We start from the raw sequence: 17300 nt of genomic DNA on the forward strand, positions 1-17300 counted from the left end.
CTGAGCCACTTTCCTTATCTGCAAAATAGTGATAATAATACTTATTTTGCAGGATTGCGGTAGGGATTAGAAATAACATATCCAAGGTAAGCTCAATAAAAAATGGCTTTTTTTTTTAAACTTGTAGCTGTAGCAGTCTAGGTATATAGGAGGTATTCATATTTTTATAACATTTCAAATGAGTGAATAATCCTAGCATCCCCCGCAATTTAGATATTTATTGAGCATCTGTGATACATAAGGCACTCTTCATAATCTTCTAGGCCTCCTGAGTCTATATTATTTAGATATGTTTCTCACATACGTAAACCATATGCTCCTCTTCGACCTCAGCAATTCTCTTATTATTCTGTTACTGCCACCATGCCTGGCCCATCACAGTAGGTGTTGAATAAATGTGTGAGCTGAACTGAGTAATTTAGAGGGAAAAAGGAAACACAAATTACTTAAAACCTGCCAGGCTGTGATGAAAGCCATAACAGGTACAAAGTTCTTTGTACCATGGGAGATCAGGAGAGATTAATTTTGGTTAAGGTATCTGGGGATGACCTGTGGAGGTCCTGTGATCAAAACCTAGATCATAAGGACTGAGAAAGGGGGCTTAAAGATGGAAGTATGAGTTAAGGCTTGGAGGTAGAGGTAAACAGGTTGTGTTTTAAAAAGAGAGTTATCAGAGTTATTTTGGGTGGCAAGAGGGTAGGGTGGGCGAATGGGCCCGGAGGCGGCAAAAAAAAGGTAATTCGATCCTGTATTTTGAAGATTTTGATGTGACCAGTCATTATAATTGTAGCTTTCAAACGTTTCTGGAAGACACTGCTTTCAGTATTTCTTGGGGCGTCAGGAAAGAGGTGGGCCAGACTGCTGATGGAAAAGGCAGGGAATGGGAGGATGGCAGAGACCTTCAGAGGGAGAAGGGGACGTAGTGGCCCGTATTGGCCAGGAGGTGAGGATGGAGTGTCTACGAGGAGGCGGGGCTGCGGAACGACGCTTATGCGGAACGGACAACCACGCAGAGGTGCAGCGGCCAAGCCCACAGTATCTCGGGGGCAGCGGGCGAGGGCGAGTCTCAGCTCCGCCGGCCTGCACCCGGCCCGGAGCAACTGCCCTGACCCTCTGGCCCCGCCCCGCCCCGCCCCTCTAGCCCCGCCCCGCCCCTCTAGCCCTGCCCCGCCCCTCTAGCCCCGCCCCACCCGCCCTCTAGCCCCGCCCCGCGCTCTCGCCCCGCCCCTCGCCTCCCCAACAGCTCAGCGTCCCCTCCGGGCTCGGAGCTCCCTCCGGCCAGACGTCCTCGGCCCCGCCCAGCGCCCCTCGCCCCGCCCAGCGCCCGGCCGGCCCGGGTAGGAGGGCCTGGGCGGTCGATTTGGCGGGAGCGAGGTTCCCCTTCCCTGCGTCAGTCCCGGCCGCCCGAGGCTGGAGGAAGCGGCGGCAGGGTCTGCGGGCTGCATGGCGGGAGCTCGGGGTGAGCGCGGGCCGGGCCCCGCCGCCGGGGAGCCGCAGCCGCAGCAGCCCGACGCGTGCCGAGTCTTCCCCGAGCGGCCGGCCCAGGGGAAGCCCCCGCAGGGCGGGCTCCTCTCCCGCTTCTTCCCCAGCGACCAGAAGTGCCAGCTTATGCTCCTGAAGACGCTGGAGACAAGTAGGAGCCGAGAGCCGGAGGCCGGGGTCGGCGGGGCGCTGTCGGAGCCCGGCCGCCAGGGGGCTCGGGGTCAGCCCCGGGGGCGGTGGCGGGGCCCGGTGCCCGCCGCTCCGCGCAGAGTCTAGGCAGACGCGGCCTCGTGCAGGCGGAGTCGGGGTCTGGGCCTCAGTTTCCCGATCAGGAGGCGCCGAAGCCCCTTTCAGCACCTCTCTTGCTTGTGGAATGGAGGGGAAGCGGGCTAGGAGTGTGCCCTTTTCCAGCACTCTCCCTGGTCTGACAGATCCTCTGATTTCGTATGTAAATTATACAGCAATATGGGGACTCAGAGTCCCGCTGACGCAGAGGTTTAAAGAGCCACGTTCATTAAGGCACACTTACCGCTGGCAGTGCAAAAACAGTTTTGCAAACTACCTTTCCTTGGGAGGGTTCTTAACCTCCATACGTGGATGGGCCGCAGGGTGTAGAAACCGCTGAAATGGACAGCGAAATCGTGTGTGTATGCACCCAAATGCATTTTTCTGGGGAGAGAGTCCATAGCTTCATCATATTCTCAAAGAGGCCCACGACCCACAAAGGGTTAAGAACCACTGCTGTGGGTGAAATAGGGACACAGTTACCTGCTGACCAATTTCTCTCAGGTCCCAGGACATTGCACTAGAGATTTCTTAACTCCTTTGCACTCACATAGACTTCCTAAGTTCACTTCAGATACATTTAGAAAATTGAAATCTTCAACGGACTTGATCCAAAGCAAGGTTACTCTTTCATAGCTGGCCAGCCACAGTTCACAAGTCGACCAGCCCCAGATTTTCCAACCTTCTTGAGATTACCTGCATATAGGGAGGCAAGGGAGGTGGGAGGAGGAGGGGGCCTCAAGGGAATGATCACGTTGTATTTCCTTTGCGAATATGTATTGCATGCCTCCTAGGTTCTGGTGTCGGGAAATGCAAAGGTGAATAAGGACCCTGCCTTTAAGATATTTCAAAGTGGAAGGCAGTGAAAAGAACATGGGCTGCAGAGTTAGACAGGGGTTCAAATTCAGGTGCCTCTCCTTATTAGGTGTGGAAGAGTGATTGCGCTCTCTGATCCCCTCTATCCTTATCTGCCAAAAAAAAAAAAAAAGGGAGGGGGAGGGGTAAAAGTGTCTCTTTTAGGGTTGTTGTGAGGGATAGATATTTTGAATGTAAAGTGCCAGCATATCAGGAGCTGAATAAAGGGTAGCTGTTCTTACAGTGGAAGAGAGGCAGTGGAGGAGGCGTTCAGGTAGGATGTGAGGAGGGTGAGGTGCCTTACCAGGCCTCCACCGTCCAAGGGGAGGGCGGCTGGGAGAACGCATTGGTGGTATTAAAGCCTCACCCTGTAGCTTTAACATCCTGTCGCGGGGGCAGGGGTGATGGGAGAAACCGGCCTCGTGGAGGACCTTTCTTTCCTTTTTCTCCAAAGCTTTCTGAGCACTGCAGGTCCTTTTTGAATTTCTAGACAACTGTGCTTCCTGCTTATTTTTTTCTTTTTGTTTTTTTTAGTAAGAAGACTATAGATTTTTGAACCTACTTCAACTTTGTAAAACTCTCTTAGTTGCTTTAATAATGCACTTTGTATGGTGCATTACCCGACACCTGATATGCACTGAATAATACTTATAATTGTCTTACGGTTAACACTCTTAAGAGGCGCAGGTTAGGAAAGTGGTAACCTATAACTAACTTTCTCATCCCTCACTACTTTTATTTTATTCACCTGTTCTTGCTTTCAACACTTAAAAAAACCCACAAACCCTTGATTTCTTTTCTTTTTCTGTGTTTTTGCGTATATCATAATTTGCCCTGCGTTTTCCTCTCAGACAAGACACCTGTGTGACAAGTTGCTATTAGAGGCATTTGGGATCCTTGTACTTTCCTGTAATCGTCACAGGCTCATAGAGATGCTTAGAGGTGGAAGGGCCCTCAGGAGTGGTCCAGGCCTTTCCCCGCTCATGCAGGGAACCTCTGTGCCATCCTGAGCAGAGAGTTTACAGACCTCTGCTGGAACTGGGTCCCTTCTCCTGGAGGCTACTCGTCTATTGTGTCAACAGCTTTGATTGTTGGAAAAATCCTTTCTTGTACTGGGTTGAAATCTGCCCCATGTAACTTTTACCCTTTGGTCATTGTTTGGCCCTCTGAACAAATATTGACTGACTCTATTCCCATGTGGCACCCCTTCAAATACTTGAAGCTACTGTGGTCCCAGTTTTCTTTTTCGTTTCCAAATCCGCAAATCTTTTCTTGCTTCTTACTGAACGTAGTCCTGCGCTAGTCTAGTTGCCTTCCCCCATGGAAGAGCTTCAGTTGGCAGTCCTGTTTAGAGTGTGGTCTCAGAACGGGACACTGTGTTACCAGTGAGGTCTGACCAGGACAGACGACAGTGGGGCTACTGACTCCCTCCTCTAATCTGGATACTGTGCTGCTCTTCATTCTATGCATGTGGCCCCAGATTCCCTCTGTCCTTTGGTATGTGCTTGTATGCAGTGTGTTTGATCCTTTAACTAAAAATGGCCTTTAAAAGCATGTTTGATATTTTCTAAGATGTTGGCAGTACCCATCTTGGTACTTGTATCAGTGTTTCATTTCATTAAAGATTTGCTGTTATGTTAATTTAAGCTTGTCTTTTCATATCCATTTTTACCAACTTTAAGATAGTATTGCTTCATTAAGACTTGTGTGTTACTTTTTGATAATATGCTGCTATTTGGATAGTTTAATTGGTGGCATTTTTTCCTATTAGCATACATAATTGAATCAATATCTTTTTAGATCCGTATGTCAAACTTCTTCTTGATGCCATGGAGCATTCGGGTTGGTAAGTAAATCTTTTTGAAGTGCTGCTCTATATCCTGGCTGTTGAAACCAAAAATCCAAAAAGCTGGAACTGCTTCATGCCACAAAGCCTTTTCTGCCTGGTAGTTGGTGGTGGTTGTCTGCATCCTCTCCGGGCAGGCCTTGTCCCCTTCGGACATCTGCTGCCCTAACTCTAAATCTCTGGCCCTACCATTCATCTCAATATTTAGTAAAGACGATACTCAAAATCTTTTTATAAGTGATTACCAAACCTGGCTTTTCTACTACACCAGCTTCAGCATTCTCCTTAATGGAGAAGAAATCTCGGCTTGTTATGTAGGAGCCTTGCAGGTATTGTTTAACTTTGGGGGGATTAGAGGAGGTGACTTCTGAGGTCCCCTTCTTAACCTTCTGGCCCAAGGGTGGGAACTCCAGTTTATTTCCAGTGTGGTCTTCATCAGTGGACCAAATGCTTTATGGAATCATGTCGTAGGATTTGAACTAGGATAGATTTTGCAGAGACGATTTCCTTATTTTACAGAGGGGAAAAAGGAGTCCTGAGGGAGTTAAGTTGCTTTCCCAGGGTTTTCTCTGTGTTAGTGGTGGAGGGGATTGATGACACGGGTCTCCTGTTCCCCCACGCCACGTGTGCACTGCTTCTGGACATTGTCTCTTTACTCTGTTCTTGCCTTTTAGTGCTGTTAACAGAGAAAGGCACTTTTCTTGTGAAGATTGTAGTGGGAACGTCAGCGGAGGTTTTGACGCTTCGGCATCTCAGGTGGGCATTTTTGCCAAATTGTTTGCTTTCCTCCAATTCTCTCTCCTGATGTTTGCTGAGCATCTTCCACATCCTGGGTGTTCTGTTTGTAGACTTTGTGTAGGATTCAAAGAATGAACTAGTCATGGTTCTGACTCTCAGTGGGGAGACAAGACATGAAGATGGACAATGATAAAGTCTGAGGCAGCTTAAACTGTTTTAGGTGGGCGTGGTTCCCACAATGGGACAGTGGTGCAATTGACTAAAAGATGCCAACAGGTTCAGCGAGAGGATATAAAGCCTCCTCAGAGGCAACAAGACAAAGACTGTTGCCCCAGGCAGGGGTGGCAGGAGCAGGGCGGCTGTTGGGAAGGCACAGGGTGTATTTTTTGGCTAGTTTAGCAGCAGGGCAGGAATGCATGGGGAAAAGGAGGGGTAGGACGGAAAGAAGGGTCAGCCCTGCAGTGGGAGGCTCTGTCTGAGTGCTGCCTCGAGGAGTTCACCTTTACTGGTGAGAAGTGCTATACCTTTGAAAATGTCTGATTAGGCGAGTGAGTTTTCTCATCTGTAAACTGTGGGTGGTGATTGTCTCTGTCTTATAGAATGGTTATGAGAATTAAATGAGATGCCTCTTGTAAAGTGCTTATTGCAGTAAGTGTAGTAAGCATTCAATAAATGTTATTAGTTTTAAGTCGTTGGAAGGTTTTGACAGCGTCTTGGAGATGGTAGATGGATTATATTGTGTGATGAGGGTAGATAAAGGTGTTTTGAGTGTCTCCACCTTGAATATATAAGCCACATTTAACTACACTTAATTGTTTCCTGGGGAATTTTATATGTATTTTGGTTATTTATGGCTATTTCACAGTAATCATGGGAAAGAGCACTATAGCGGAGGGGTGAAGGGTCTGGGTTTTGGAGTCGAGTAGACTTCGGTTCAAATCCTAGTTCCCCTGCTTATTAGCTGTGGGGCTTGGGCAAGTTATTTGCCTTATCCTCAGTTTCCTCATTTGTAAATTGATAATCACAGTACCTATAGCTCTCAGAATGGGTCTTGGTAAGTTCACCCCCCTGGGGTTAAATAGAGTGGATATTTTGAACCTTCATGTTACTTCTCAGCAGTGTTGAACACAGTTGGGCACTCTCTTCTTTTATTTTTTTAAATTAAAATTTGTATTGTGATGTATCTCATCCATCCAGAAGAGTGAAAAACCTTTTTGAACACTTTTGGTCATAATGAGAGAATGAACACCTGTGTAACTGCCACCCAGCTTTGAGAGAGAGAACACTGCCCGGTCTTGAGATGCCCATCTCCCTTCAGTGCCCACCTTGGATCACATTCCCTCTCCCGTCCTTGTTCTGACTTTTGTGGTAACCATTCTCTGCTTTTCCGAATGGGTTTTCCATCTATATATACAGTCCAATAATGTGTTCTTTAGTTTCCTGCTTTTAAGCTTTGAACATGGGATACTTTGTTCTATGTAGTACATACTTTGTAGTTCTGTGAAAACATAGAGTATATGTATATAGTCTTCTGTAACAATTCTTTTGTTCACCATTGTGAGATTCTTCCATGTTGTTGTGTTCATCTTGTTTATTTAGTTTCACTGTTGTATAGTATTCCATGGTGTGTCTGTACTACAGTTTACGCTATCTAATATTGGTTGTTTCCAACTTTGTTATTATGAACAATGCTACTGTGAATATTTTTCACCCTTTTTCCTGGTGCGCTTGTGCAAAAGTTACTCTAAGGAGTGAAATCGCTGGGTCACATCATCTGCATACACTTGACTTTTGCAGGTGATGCCACACTTCCTTCCCATGGTTTCCAGAACATGACACTCTCCTGGTTGCTCCTTTGCCAGCTCGCCTTCCTCTGCCAGCCCTTATATGTTGAAGTCCCTTGATCCTTGGTGTTAGATCCCTTCTTTTCTTACTCTATACTCTGCCAAGGGGATCTCATTTATTTTTCTAGGTCAGAGCTCTCTTTTGAACTTCACATCCATATACCCGAGTGCCCACTTGACAGTTACATTTACAGGCACCTCAGAGCTGACATGTCCAAGTCCAAACTGATGATTTATGCCGTCCCTCATCCCCACCCAACCTGGTCTTTTATGCATATCTCAGTGAAAGGTACCACCATCCATCCTATTACCAGCAATTTTGGGGTCACCCTTGATCCTTCTGATTCCCTGCCTGTATTCTATCCATCACCAAATTTTGTCTCGTTTACCTCCTAAATACCTTTTTCAGCTCCCACCGTCCTAGCTCAGACACCATTATCTCCTGCCTAGAATACTTCATTAGCCTTCAGCTGGTCTCTCTGCAGCCAGTTTTGGTCATCTTCTGCTTATTTTTCCTGCTAGAGTCAAAAGCATAAAAACAAAACAGAAGCGGCCCCCTTGCACTGCTCCCTTCAGTGACTTCCCTTCGTTCTCAGGAGAAAGAGTGATTGACCCCTGTGACCTCCCCAGCCTTATCTCCTGCCCACCACCTCCAGCCCCGTGCTGCAGCCACGCAGGTCTGCGTCCAGCTGCTCCAGCGTGCTCTTCCTTCAGCGCCCCAGCCTTTGCGTAGATGTTTTCTTTGTCTAGGGTGCTCCCTTCCCCTCTCCTCACATTTAACTCCTCTTCGCCCGTTAGATCCCAATTTAATCATTCCTTCTGCAGCGAAGCCTCTCCCAACCTCCAGACCAGGTCAGGCATTCTCAGTGTGTGTCCTCATGACAACCTGGGCTTCCCTTCATGACAACTGTCATTGCATGTGTTTAAACATTTTGGTAACTATTTGGTTAATTTCTATCTCCATTAGTTAATTGTAAATCTACGGATAGGTCTCAATAAATATTAGTTGAATAAATGAATGTTGAATGAATGTATATAGAATATCTGGCACATATCCCCGTGTCTGGCACATGGTAAGTACACAGTAAATGGTACCTATTGTTATTAGGATCCCTCATGTCTTTATTATTCTTATAGGGTCCTGCTCAGTGTGCCGTTGGCTTTTGCACTTCTTTCTGAAGGTCTTTCTGAGGATTTTTCCTGGCAATTATAGTAGAATGGGACAGTGGTGGTCATTCATTGTTGATTCATTGCTCATTCAGAAACTTGCTAAGAAGCATTTTACTTATATTCTCATTTAATTCTCACAATCCTATGAGGTAGGTACTCTAATACTCTCCTTTTTATAATTGAGGAAACTGAGGCACAGAGGTTAAAAAACTTGCCCAAAGTCACCAAGTTAGTAAGGAGTCGGGCTGGAATTTGAGGCTGTCCGTTTCATTCCAGAGACCACTCTGTTAATAAAATGCTGTGGAGGCCAGGACAGGCTGAGACTGTCAGCCCGGGGAGGACGGCCTGTGAATAAACGTCCTTAAGCTAAGAGCTGCTTAGTCCAGAAAGAGGAGAAGGGAGGAGTTAGTCCCTGGGGAAGGCTTCTGGAGCACGGGTAGTTCCCACTGGGCCTTGACGGATGGATAGGTGTGGGGTCGGTGGAGAAGAGTGGGTGGAGGCCTTCCAAGCAGGTGCGCCCCCTTGTGTGAGAGAGGGATGGAACCTATGAAATAAGAGTCGATGTTAGAAACAACCAAACTTCTCTAATTTGGTGCCTCCTAGATTGTTCTGTGCCAGAATAATATCCGTAATCAGGCCCATATGAGCAGAGTGGTCACCCACGAGCTCATTCATGCATTTGACCATTGTCGTGCTCACGTCGACTGGTTCACCAATGTCAGACATCTGGCCTGCTCAGAGGTGAGTTTATTGTAGGAGATACTGTTCCCCTCCCCCAACAAACACTCTGTATTTGAACATTTTATTCAAGTATAACTTATTTAAACATATTCCTTTTGTGTTACTGTCTTAGTTCCATGTTAGTCTTGAATTTGTTTTTAACTATTGATTACAACAAGACATTTTAAGTGTCATTTTAGAAGTGTCTTAAATATAACCTTTAAATCCTAATAATAATGATGACTGACTTTAATGATAATAAACTATTTTTCCTATGGAATAAACTATATAACAGAAAAATAATAATCGTTAACGTTTGCCGAGGGCTGTGTGCAAACACTGGTCTGTTTGTGGATTCGTTTTTAGTCCTCACAGCAGTGGCTGGTAGCTGATGTCATCCCGGGTTGTACATGTGGAAAGCGAGGTGCCTGTTTAGATCCCGTGGTTAGGAAGAGGCAGAGGCGGGATTGCAGCCAGAGCTCTTAACTGGTTTGCTGTGCTGCCTCCTGTGGGTGAGGCTCCTTGCTTGTCCTAGAGTAAAACCTCAAGAATACAACATAGGAGGATGTGCGTTAAGCACTTTGGCTGCTCTCAGAAGTACACGTATAGGTCTGCTCCTAGAGTGACATGTATTTCGTGCTTGCATTTTATTAATTGAAGAGTGCAGTGTGCTGAGAAGTTAAAAAAAATAATATAAATTTCACGCTTATACTTTGTAACTTAGATTATTTTCTCTTTCCCTTGAAATTCATAAGCAGCCCCACTGCATCTAATTATAACTCATATTATTTGGAGAGTAGACTGAAACCTGAATTTTTAAATAGGTCTGTCTTGGGTCTTATGAGAATTAATGCCTGCTAGCTAAAGTGTGTTAAGTGCCTGAGCTCCTCAGAGAAATGAGGCCATGTTATTGTAGAAGTAACAAGAAATGGGCCATTCTTTTTTTTTTTTTGAGGAAGATTAGCCCTGAGCTAACATCTACTGCTAATCCTCCTCTTTTTGCTGAGGAAGACTGGCCCTGAGCTAACATCCATGCCCATCTTCCTCTACTTTATATGTGGGATGCCTACCACAGCATGGCTTGCCAAGCAGTGCAATGTCTGCACCCGGGATCCGAACCAGTGAACCCCGGTCCACCCAAAGCAGAATGTACACACTTAACCACTGCACCAGTGGGCCGGCCCCTGGCCATTCTGTTTGTAGTCCATTAGCAAAAACGTGGCTAGGTTGACTGTAGAGTCTATATGGGTAGTTCCAAGACTTTTTCATCCAGTAAAGCTGTTTTTTACTTTAAAAATATAGTAAATTAGAAAACGTGTCCTAACCTGTCAACACTCATAGCATGACCAGTTTGGAATGTTCTTGATTCTTTGTGCTTTGTACCACTTAGTGTTTTTTTTTTTTTTTTTTTTTTAAGATTTTATTTTTTCCTTTTTCTCCCCAAAGCCCCCGGGTACATAGTTGTATATTCTTCGTTGTGGGTCCTTCTAGTTGTGGGATGTGGGACGCTGCCTCAGCGTGGTCTGATGAGCAGTGCCATGTACGCGCCCAGGATTCGAACTAACGAAACACTGGGCCGCCTGCAGCGGAGCGCGCGAACTTAACCACTCGGCCACGGGGCCAGCCCCTGTACCACTTAGTTTTTTATAGGACACTTGAGGCCCTGGAGGAAGGAGTGAACTTACATGGATTCAAGGGAAGGCCCAGGAGGGTTTCATAGATTTGGGCTGGGTGGGGGTTCATATGCCTGAAGTGGCTTAGATGCTGATGTATGCAGTTTTTTTTTTTTTTTAAAGATTGGCACCTGAGCTAACAACTGTTGCCAATCTTCATTTTTTTTTTCCTTCTTTTTTCTCCCCAAATTCCCCCAGTACATAGTTGTGTATTTTAGTTGTGGGTCCTTCTAGTTGTGGCATGTGGGACGCTGCCTCAGCATGGCCTGATGAGCGGTGCCATGTCCGCGCCCAGGATCTGAACTGGTGAAATCCTGGGCCACCGCAGCGGAGCGTGTGAACTTAACCGCTCGGCCACGGGGTCGGCCCTGATGTATTCAGTTTTAAGCTCACATTGAAACTCAGTTTGCAGATCTTTGGAAGAATGCTTCTTGAAGTGCTTTTGGTCGTTTCTCAAAGTGTTTGTATCTTGTAGAGAGTGTAGATTTTAACTCTGAGGTCTAACTCTCTGAGTTTTTGTTCCAAAAGAGCTTGGTTCTGTCGGGGAGGCTGCAGTGTGACGTTTGGAACGTCCCCTTTGGTGGACGGTTGAGCCCCTGCCAGTGTGTTTGGCATTGTCTAGCATGGCTCATGCATAGCTGCTCTTTTTCTGAACTGAAGAACTTCCTGATTTGGTAGAGTTTAAAAAATTCTTTAGAACAATCTTACAGGTACTCTGTTCTCAGAAAAACATGGTACTTTTATATTCTGTTACAGTTTTTAAAAACCATCTGAAGGTGTGGAGCTGGAGCGCTTACCTTCTCTTCGTTTGCCGTCTGTCTTTGTCTTAGGTTCGAGCTGCCAACCTTAGTGGCGACTGCTCACTCGTCAACGAAATATTCAGGTTGCATTTTGGATTAAAACAACACCATCAGGTAAAAACTAACACATGAAATCACTTACCCTCAAGTGCTGAGTGGAGGCAATGAAGGAAGAAATGAGAAGTACATTTAGTATTTGAAATTGGAAAGAACTACTTATATGAAAAGAACACAAAAATGTATACCATTTAAGCCAAATAGATGGACTTTAGTTCTGCTTTATAATTCTAGGCAAGCTGTGTGACTAAGTGAGAATTTTAATAGTGAACAGCACTCTGATCTCGTTCTGGGGTGCTTCTGGATGGGGGTGGATACGGAAAGGAAGTGAAATCACAGCCTGTCTGACGTTAGCCTAGCAGTCCTGGACTTGTGTTTTGAAACTACGACAGTATTCTCGAGACAAAAAAGTACCACCTTTCAGAACAGAGACTGCATTGCGGCACAGGTTATGGGTGTGTGTTAGCGCACCTTTAAAGGTTGTGTGATGGGAGAGCTAAGCTGTGTGTTGGCATGGACTTGATTAGGATGAATTGAGCTGAGAGGGGTTGTGTAAACAAAACAAAACAAAAAACGAAACTAAAGGCCAGATCATCCTGTTAGAATAGAAAGCTTTTAAGATCCACGATGGATGGAGGTAGGCAGAGGAAGCACAGAACTGGTAGACTGATGATGAGTGAGAGCCATTCTGCCCACAGCCACCAAGGGGCTCTGTGTGCACGCTTGGGAGATGGCCGGTCAGAGATGTCCTATGGGAAGAGCTGGCTGGGCCAGTTTGTGAGGCGCACGGGCATCAGGACAGCAGTTTCAACCGGCTGCAGAAGGGATGGGCTTGGAACAATACGGGAAGGCCCTTGGTTCTCCAGAGAAGAGAGTCACTCAGCTCTGCGGGGGAGGGTGGACAGTCCCAGGGAACTCCTAGGAGAAATTGTGAACTCAGTGAATGGTACCAGAAGACACGCCTGCTGCCTGGAAAGGTGATTACGCGGATCTGCTGTTAGGCTTTCAGCCTGTGCCAAGTGAGCTTACACCACTGGCTTGTCTCGTGCCACGTGTCTTCTGTGCCCTCGAATCCCTGCTTCTCAGTAAATCCGGCTCAGCCCGCCTTTGAGTGGGCTGTGCCTTCTGGCTCTGGTGGAAAGGGTGGAAGGAGGGCGCATGTCAGCCCACCCTGAGAAGAGTATTCTCTGGTGACGGCGTGTGGCCCAGGGCCCGGAGGCTTCGAAAGTCTCTCCCTGTCTCACCTTGGGTGGCAGCAGCAGAAAATGAATAGAACTAACGACAGGACAGAAAATGCGTGGAAGTAGTGGGGAGTTTAGTTGAGGGGGAAGAGTCTTAGAGAATGGAGACCCTGCTTTTGTACAGCATGTGCCCAAGAAATATAAACACCACTTCTAATAACTGAAAAATTGCCCAAGTTATTTTTTTAAATTTATTTTATTTTATTTATTTTATTTTTTTCCTTTTTCTCCCCAAAGCCCGCCAGTACATAGTTGTATATTCTTTGTTGTGAGTCCTTCTAGTTGTGGCCTGTGGGATGCTGCCTCAGCGTGGTTTGATGAACAGTGCCATGTCCGCGCCCAGGATTCGAACCAACGAAACACTGGGCCGCCTGCAGTGGAGCGTGTGAACTTAACCACTCGGCCACGGGGCCAGCCCCTGCCCAAGTTATTTTAACAGAAATTTATACATCTTTAAAGAAGTCAATCTGAATTGTGGTCTATACTTGTGTCTCCCAACCCCGTGGGAGACAGATTTTTACCACTGTTTTTTTCCCTGCACGGGAGAAATTTCCTTTCTTTCTGGCATTTGCTGTCACGGCTCCATGAGGTCCTTCCTCTCCTTCTTATTTCTTTGTGCCTGGGGCTTGTTTTTAAAATCAGTGTTTGGTGTGGGTTAGGTTGGGAAGCACTGGCTTATATTCCAGTGTGAGTGGGCATCTCCAGCTTGGGCATGCTGACCAGGCCGAAGTAAACATGTGGACAAAATCAATAATTGTCAGGACACACAGCCTTCAGAACCAGTGTTTGGTTATTTTTCAGGAAAAGGTTAAAAGCTATTCTTTTGAGTTTTAGTTTGGGTCTGGGGAGAAATTAGTAGATGAAAAGCTCTCCAATAATTGGAATGGCAGACCTTGTGTTTCTTAGAATACTTCAATTAGAGTACTGAGAAATTCTAGTCTATTACTATGTAACATTAGGTAAATTATTTTCTTGGGTAGAGAGCTTTAGTACCCAGGCAAAGAATACTCAAGAAAAAAAGTTGTTTGATTTTGTTTTTTTCCCCTGAAAAATTAAGACACTTTCAAATTTTGTGTGTATATGTGTGTAGTTTTCCTATTGCCTCCAGGAGAGAGTGCCCTTCTCGAAGGAAAAGTTATCTAGTGTTGGTCAACTGGAAGGTTAAGGAAGAGAGATGTAGAAGTGAAGTATATTTTAAATTTATTTAAATTTTATTAAAATTCAGCCAGAACCTTAGTTTAGAACTTTTTTTGTGATTTTGTAAATTGAGAGTTACTGTGGGAGACATTGCCCAGAACTTCAGAGAATGACATCTACTTGTTACTGGAAAAGATGAGAAGATGGAGGAAGTCTTACTTATACCTAAATACCTTTAGACTGAGCTAAACATGCTTCATAATTTAAGAGTTATGTTTCTTCTTTGGAATGACAGAAATTAGTAAAGTGATATGAGAGGAAATTAATTTTTATTTTGGTTCAGACATTTATATAAAATGTTATTATTTCATGATTAAATTTTCATATAAAATTAAAGCCACATACTTTTCTTTTTCCTTAGACTTGTGTGCGAGACAGAGCCATTCTTTCCATCCTGGCCGTTAGGAATATCAGCAAAGAAGTAGCACGAAAGGCCGTTGATGAAGTTTTTGAATCTTGTTTCAATGACCATGAACCTTTTGGAAGGATCCCACATAACAAGACTTATGCAAGATATGCTCATAGAGACTTTCAAAACCGTGATCGGTATTACTCAAATATATGAAGACAATGACATTTTATATTAGAGAGCTTCAGTGATCATGAAGAAAATATGGTTCTCAAGTGCACAAACGAATAAAACGTAAATGATCAAGTAAATACGGATAAAACACAGAAGATGCTGGTTCTAGCGTATGATCAGAAAAAGTTACCCTGGCAAAAAATGATACTGCCTTAAACTCCAAGGCAAAAATTATATCTTTACAGCTAACCATTTGGTTCATAAGGCAAATAAATTACATTTTTGTATTTTCTACATTGTACTTGTGTTTTATTATTTGTGTTTTATTTTTTATTAATGTGATTTGTTTTTATTACGTGATTATTTTAAAATTTGATTATGAAACCTGTGAAGTGTGCCCTTGTATGATGTTGATGGGTGACCACTGTTGGTATTTACAATAATTGTAAAGAAAAAATGTACCAATCTCATTCCAAAGTATTTGTTGAGATATCGTCGTGATCCTAACATGCAAAGAATGAAAGTTGGGAATAATTCATTCAATGATCAGTGCTGCCCCTCTCCCTGCTCTTCTTTCAACATTCAAACAGGCAAAATCAACACCTTTTTGTGACAAAAACACTCAGCAAACTAGGAATGGAAGGAAACTCCCTCAACATAAGAAGAGGCATACATGAAAAACACACAGCAGACATCATACTCAGTGGTGAAAGACTGCATACTTTTTCCTCTATGATCAGCAACAAGGCAAAGGCCTGCTTTTGCCAGTTCTATTCAACATATTATTAGAAGTCCTAGCCAGAGCAGCAGGCAAGAAAAAGAAGTAAAAGGCGTCCAAATTGGAAAGGAAGAAATGAAGTTATCTCTGCAGATGATATGATCTTAAGTATAGAAAACCCTCAAGATGCCACAAAAAATTGTTAGAAGTAATAAATGAATTCAGCAAAGTAGCAGGAAACAAGGTCAACACACAAAGATCAGCACTATTTCTATACACTAAAAATGAACACTCCGAAAAGGAGATTAAAAAAGAAATTCCGTTTACAATAGCATCCAAATGAATCAAATACTTAGGGATTAACTTACCCAAGCAGGTGAAAGACTCACACAATGAAAATGTAGAAGTTACTGCTGAAAGATCTTAAAGAAGATATAAATAAATGGAAATACGTTCCATGTTCGTGGACTGGAGGACTCAATGTTGGCAAGGTGCCGATGCTCCCAAGGTGATCCACAGCTTCTCTGCCATCCCCATCAAAATACCAAGGGCGCTTTTCACAGAAACAGAAAAGCCCATTTTAAAATTCATATGGAATCTCAAGGGACCCTGAAATAGCCAAAACAATCTGGAAAAAAGAAAAAAAAAAAAAACCCAAAGTGGGAGGACTTATTGACCAATAGAATAGAATAGGGAGCCCAGAAATAAACCCTCACATACAAAGTCAAGTGATTTTCAACAAGGGTGCCAAGACCATTCAATGGGGAAAAGACAAGTTTTTTGAAAGATGATGCTGAGAAAACTGGATATCCACATGCAAACTAATGAAGTTGGGCCTTTACCCAACACCATATACAAAAAATAACTAAAAATGGATCAAAGACACAGAAAGCAAGAACCATAAAATGTCTTTAATTGGCAAATTAGACTTCATTCAAAATTAAAGAAAAATAAAAAATTGAAAAATATTAAGAAAATGCATAGGCAAACTAAGGACTGGAAGAAATATTAATTTATCTGACAAAGAATTCTTATGCAAAAATGTAAAGACTTTCTTTAACTCAATAGTAAAAAGATGAACAACCCAATTAAAAAATAGGCAACACACTTGAACAGATGCTTTACAAAGGAAGATACATAATTGGTCAATAAACACATGAAAAATGTTTAATATCACTAGTCATTATAGAAATGGAAATTAAGACCACAGTGAGAAAACACTACACACCCACTAGAAAAGCAAACACTTAATGGACTGCTGACAATATTTGTTAGGATATGAAGCAGACAGAATTCTCAGACACTACCGGTAGGAATGTAAAATCATACAATCTCTTTGGAAAAAGATTTGGCAGTTTCAGGTAAAGTTAAACATACACCTTTCCTTTGACTCTGCTATTCCCTGCTAGGTATTTTACTTAAAAGAAATAAAGAAAGATCCACAAAAAGACTTGTACAGGAATGTTCATAACAGTCTTATTAATAATACCTAAAAACTGGAAACCACCAAATGTCTACCAACGCGCGAATGAATAAACAGTTGTGATAGATTCATACCATGGAACTCTTCTCAGTGTTAATAAAAAGGAATGAATTACTGATAAACACAATAAGATCAATGAAGTTCGCAGACATTATGCTAATTAAACGAAGCATAAGATACAAAAGAGTACATATTTGATGAAATATGTGAAATATTGATGAGTATATGAAATTATAGATCAGGCAAAACTAATCTATGCTAAAAAAATATCAGAACATGGTTCTGAGGGGTGGAGGAGAGGACAAAGAATGGACTAGGAAGAGAGAGAAGGAACTTTCTGGGTTGATGGAAGTGTTCTATATCTTCATTCTAATGTGAGTTACAGAGATGTATCCATTGTCAAAGCTGTGCATTAATATTTGAGCCTCTCAATATATATATGAAATTTACCTTAAAAATAATTGAATGGTGGGTGGAGAGTAGCTGGCGGTATAGATTAAACAAGATGGCAGAAAGTTGAAATTGTCATAACTGATGGATGGCTACAAGGGTATTCATTATACTATTCTGTTTACTTTGTAAAAGTTTGAAATTTTCCACAAAGTATTTTTTTTAGTTGGGGGAAATGAGTTAAAGACGAATATTCACTGAATTCTAAACAATATAAT

At 43.5% G+C, this 17300-nt stretch overlaps 1 protein-coding gene across 7 annotated transcripts; it reads left to right on the forward strand.

Annotated features, from left to right (window-relative positions):
• Positions 1 to 1210: 1210 nt before the first annotated feature.
• ATP23 (ATP23 metallopeptidase and ATP synthase assembly factor homolog) lies at positions 1211 to 14723 on the forward strand. 7 transcript variants are annotated; one of them, XM_070621916.1, is made up of 7 exons: positions 1213 to 1337; positions 4423 to 4468; positions 5143 to 5224; positions 8188 to 8369; positions 8824 to 8961; positions 11444 to 11527; positions 14270 to 14723. In XM_070621916.1, exons 5-7 carry the CDS (start codon positions 8863 to 8865, stop codon positions 14471 to 14473), a joined length of 387 nt encoding a protein of 128 aa, XP_070478017.1. In that variant the 5' UTR covers positions 1213 to 1337; positions 4423 to 4468; positions 5143 to 5224; positions 8188 to 8369; positions 8824 to 8862; the 3' UTR covers positions 14474 to 14723. The 7 variants fall into 7 exon arrangements, with proteins under 7 accessions (XP_008522482.1, XP_070478017.1, XP_008522481.1 ...); XM_070621917.1 differs by lacking the exon at positions 1213 to 1337 and adding an exon at positions 3915 to 4119; XM_008524260.2 differs by lacking the exon at positions 8188 to 8369 and having other exon boundaries at positions 1211 to 1633.
• The last annotated feature ends 2577 nt before the right edge of the window (positions 14724 to 17300 follow it).

The sequence above is a fragment of the Equus przewalskii genome, chromosome 5 (genome assembly GCF_037783145.1).
Source record: "Equus przewalskii isolate Varuska chromosome 5, EquPr2, whole genome shotgun sequence".
In the NCBI taxonomy this organism is placed as follows: domain Eukaryota; kingdom Metazoa; phylum Chordata; class Mammalia; order Perissodactyla; family Equidae; genus Equus; species Equus przewalskii.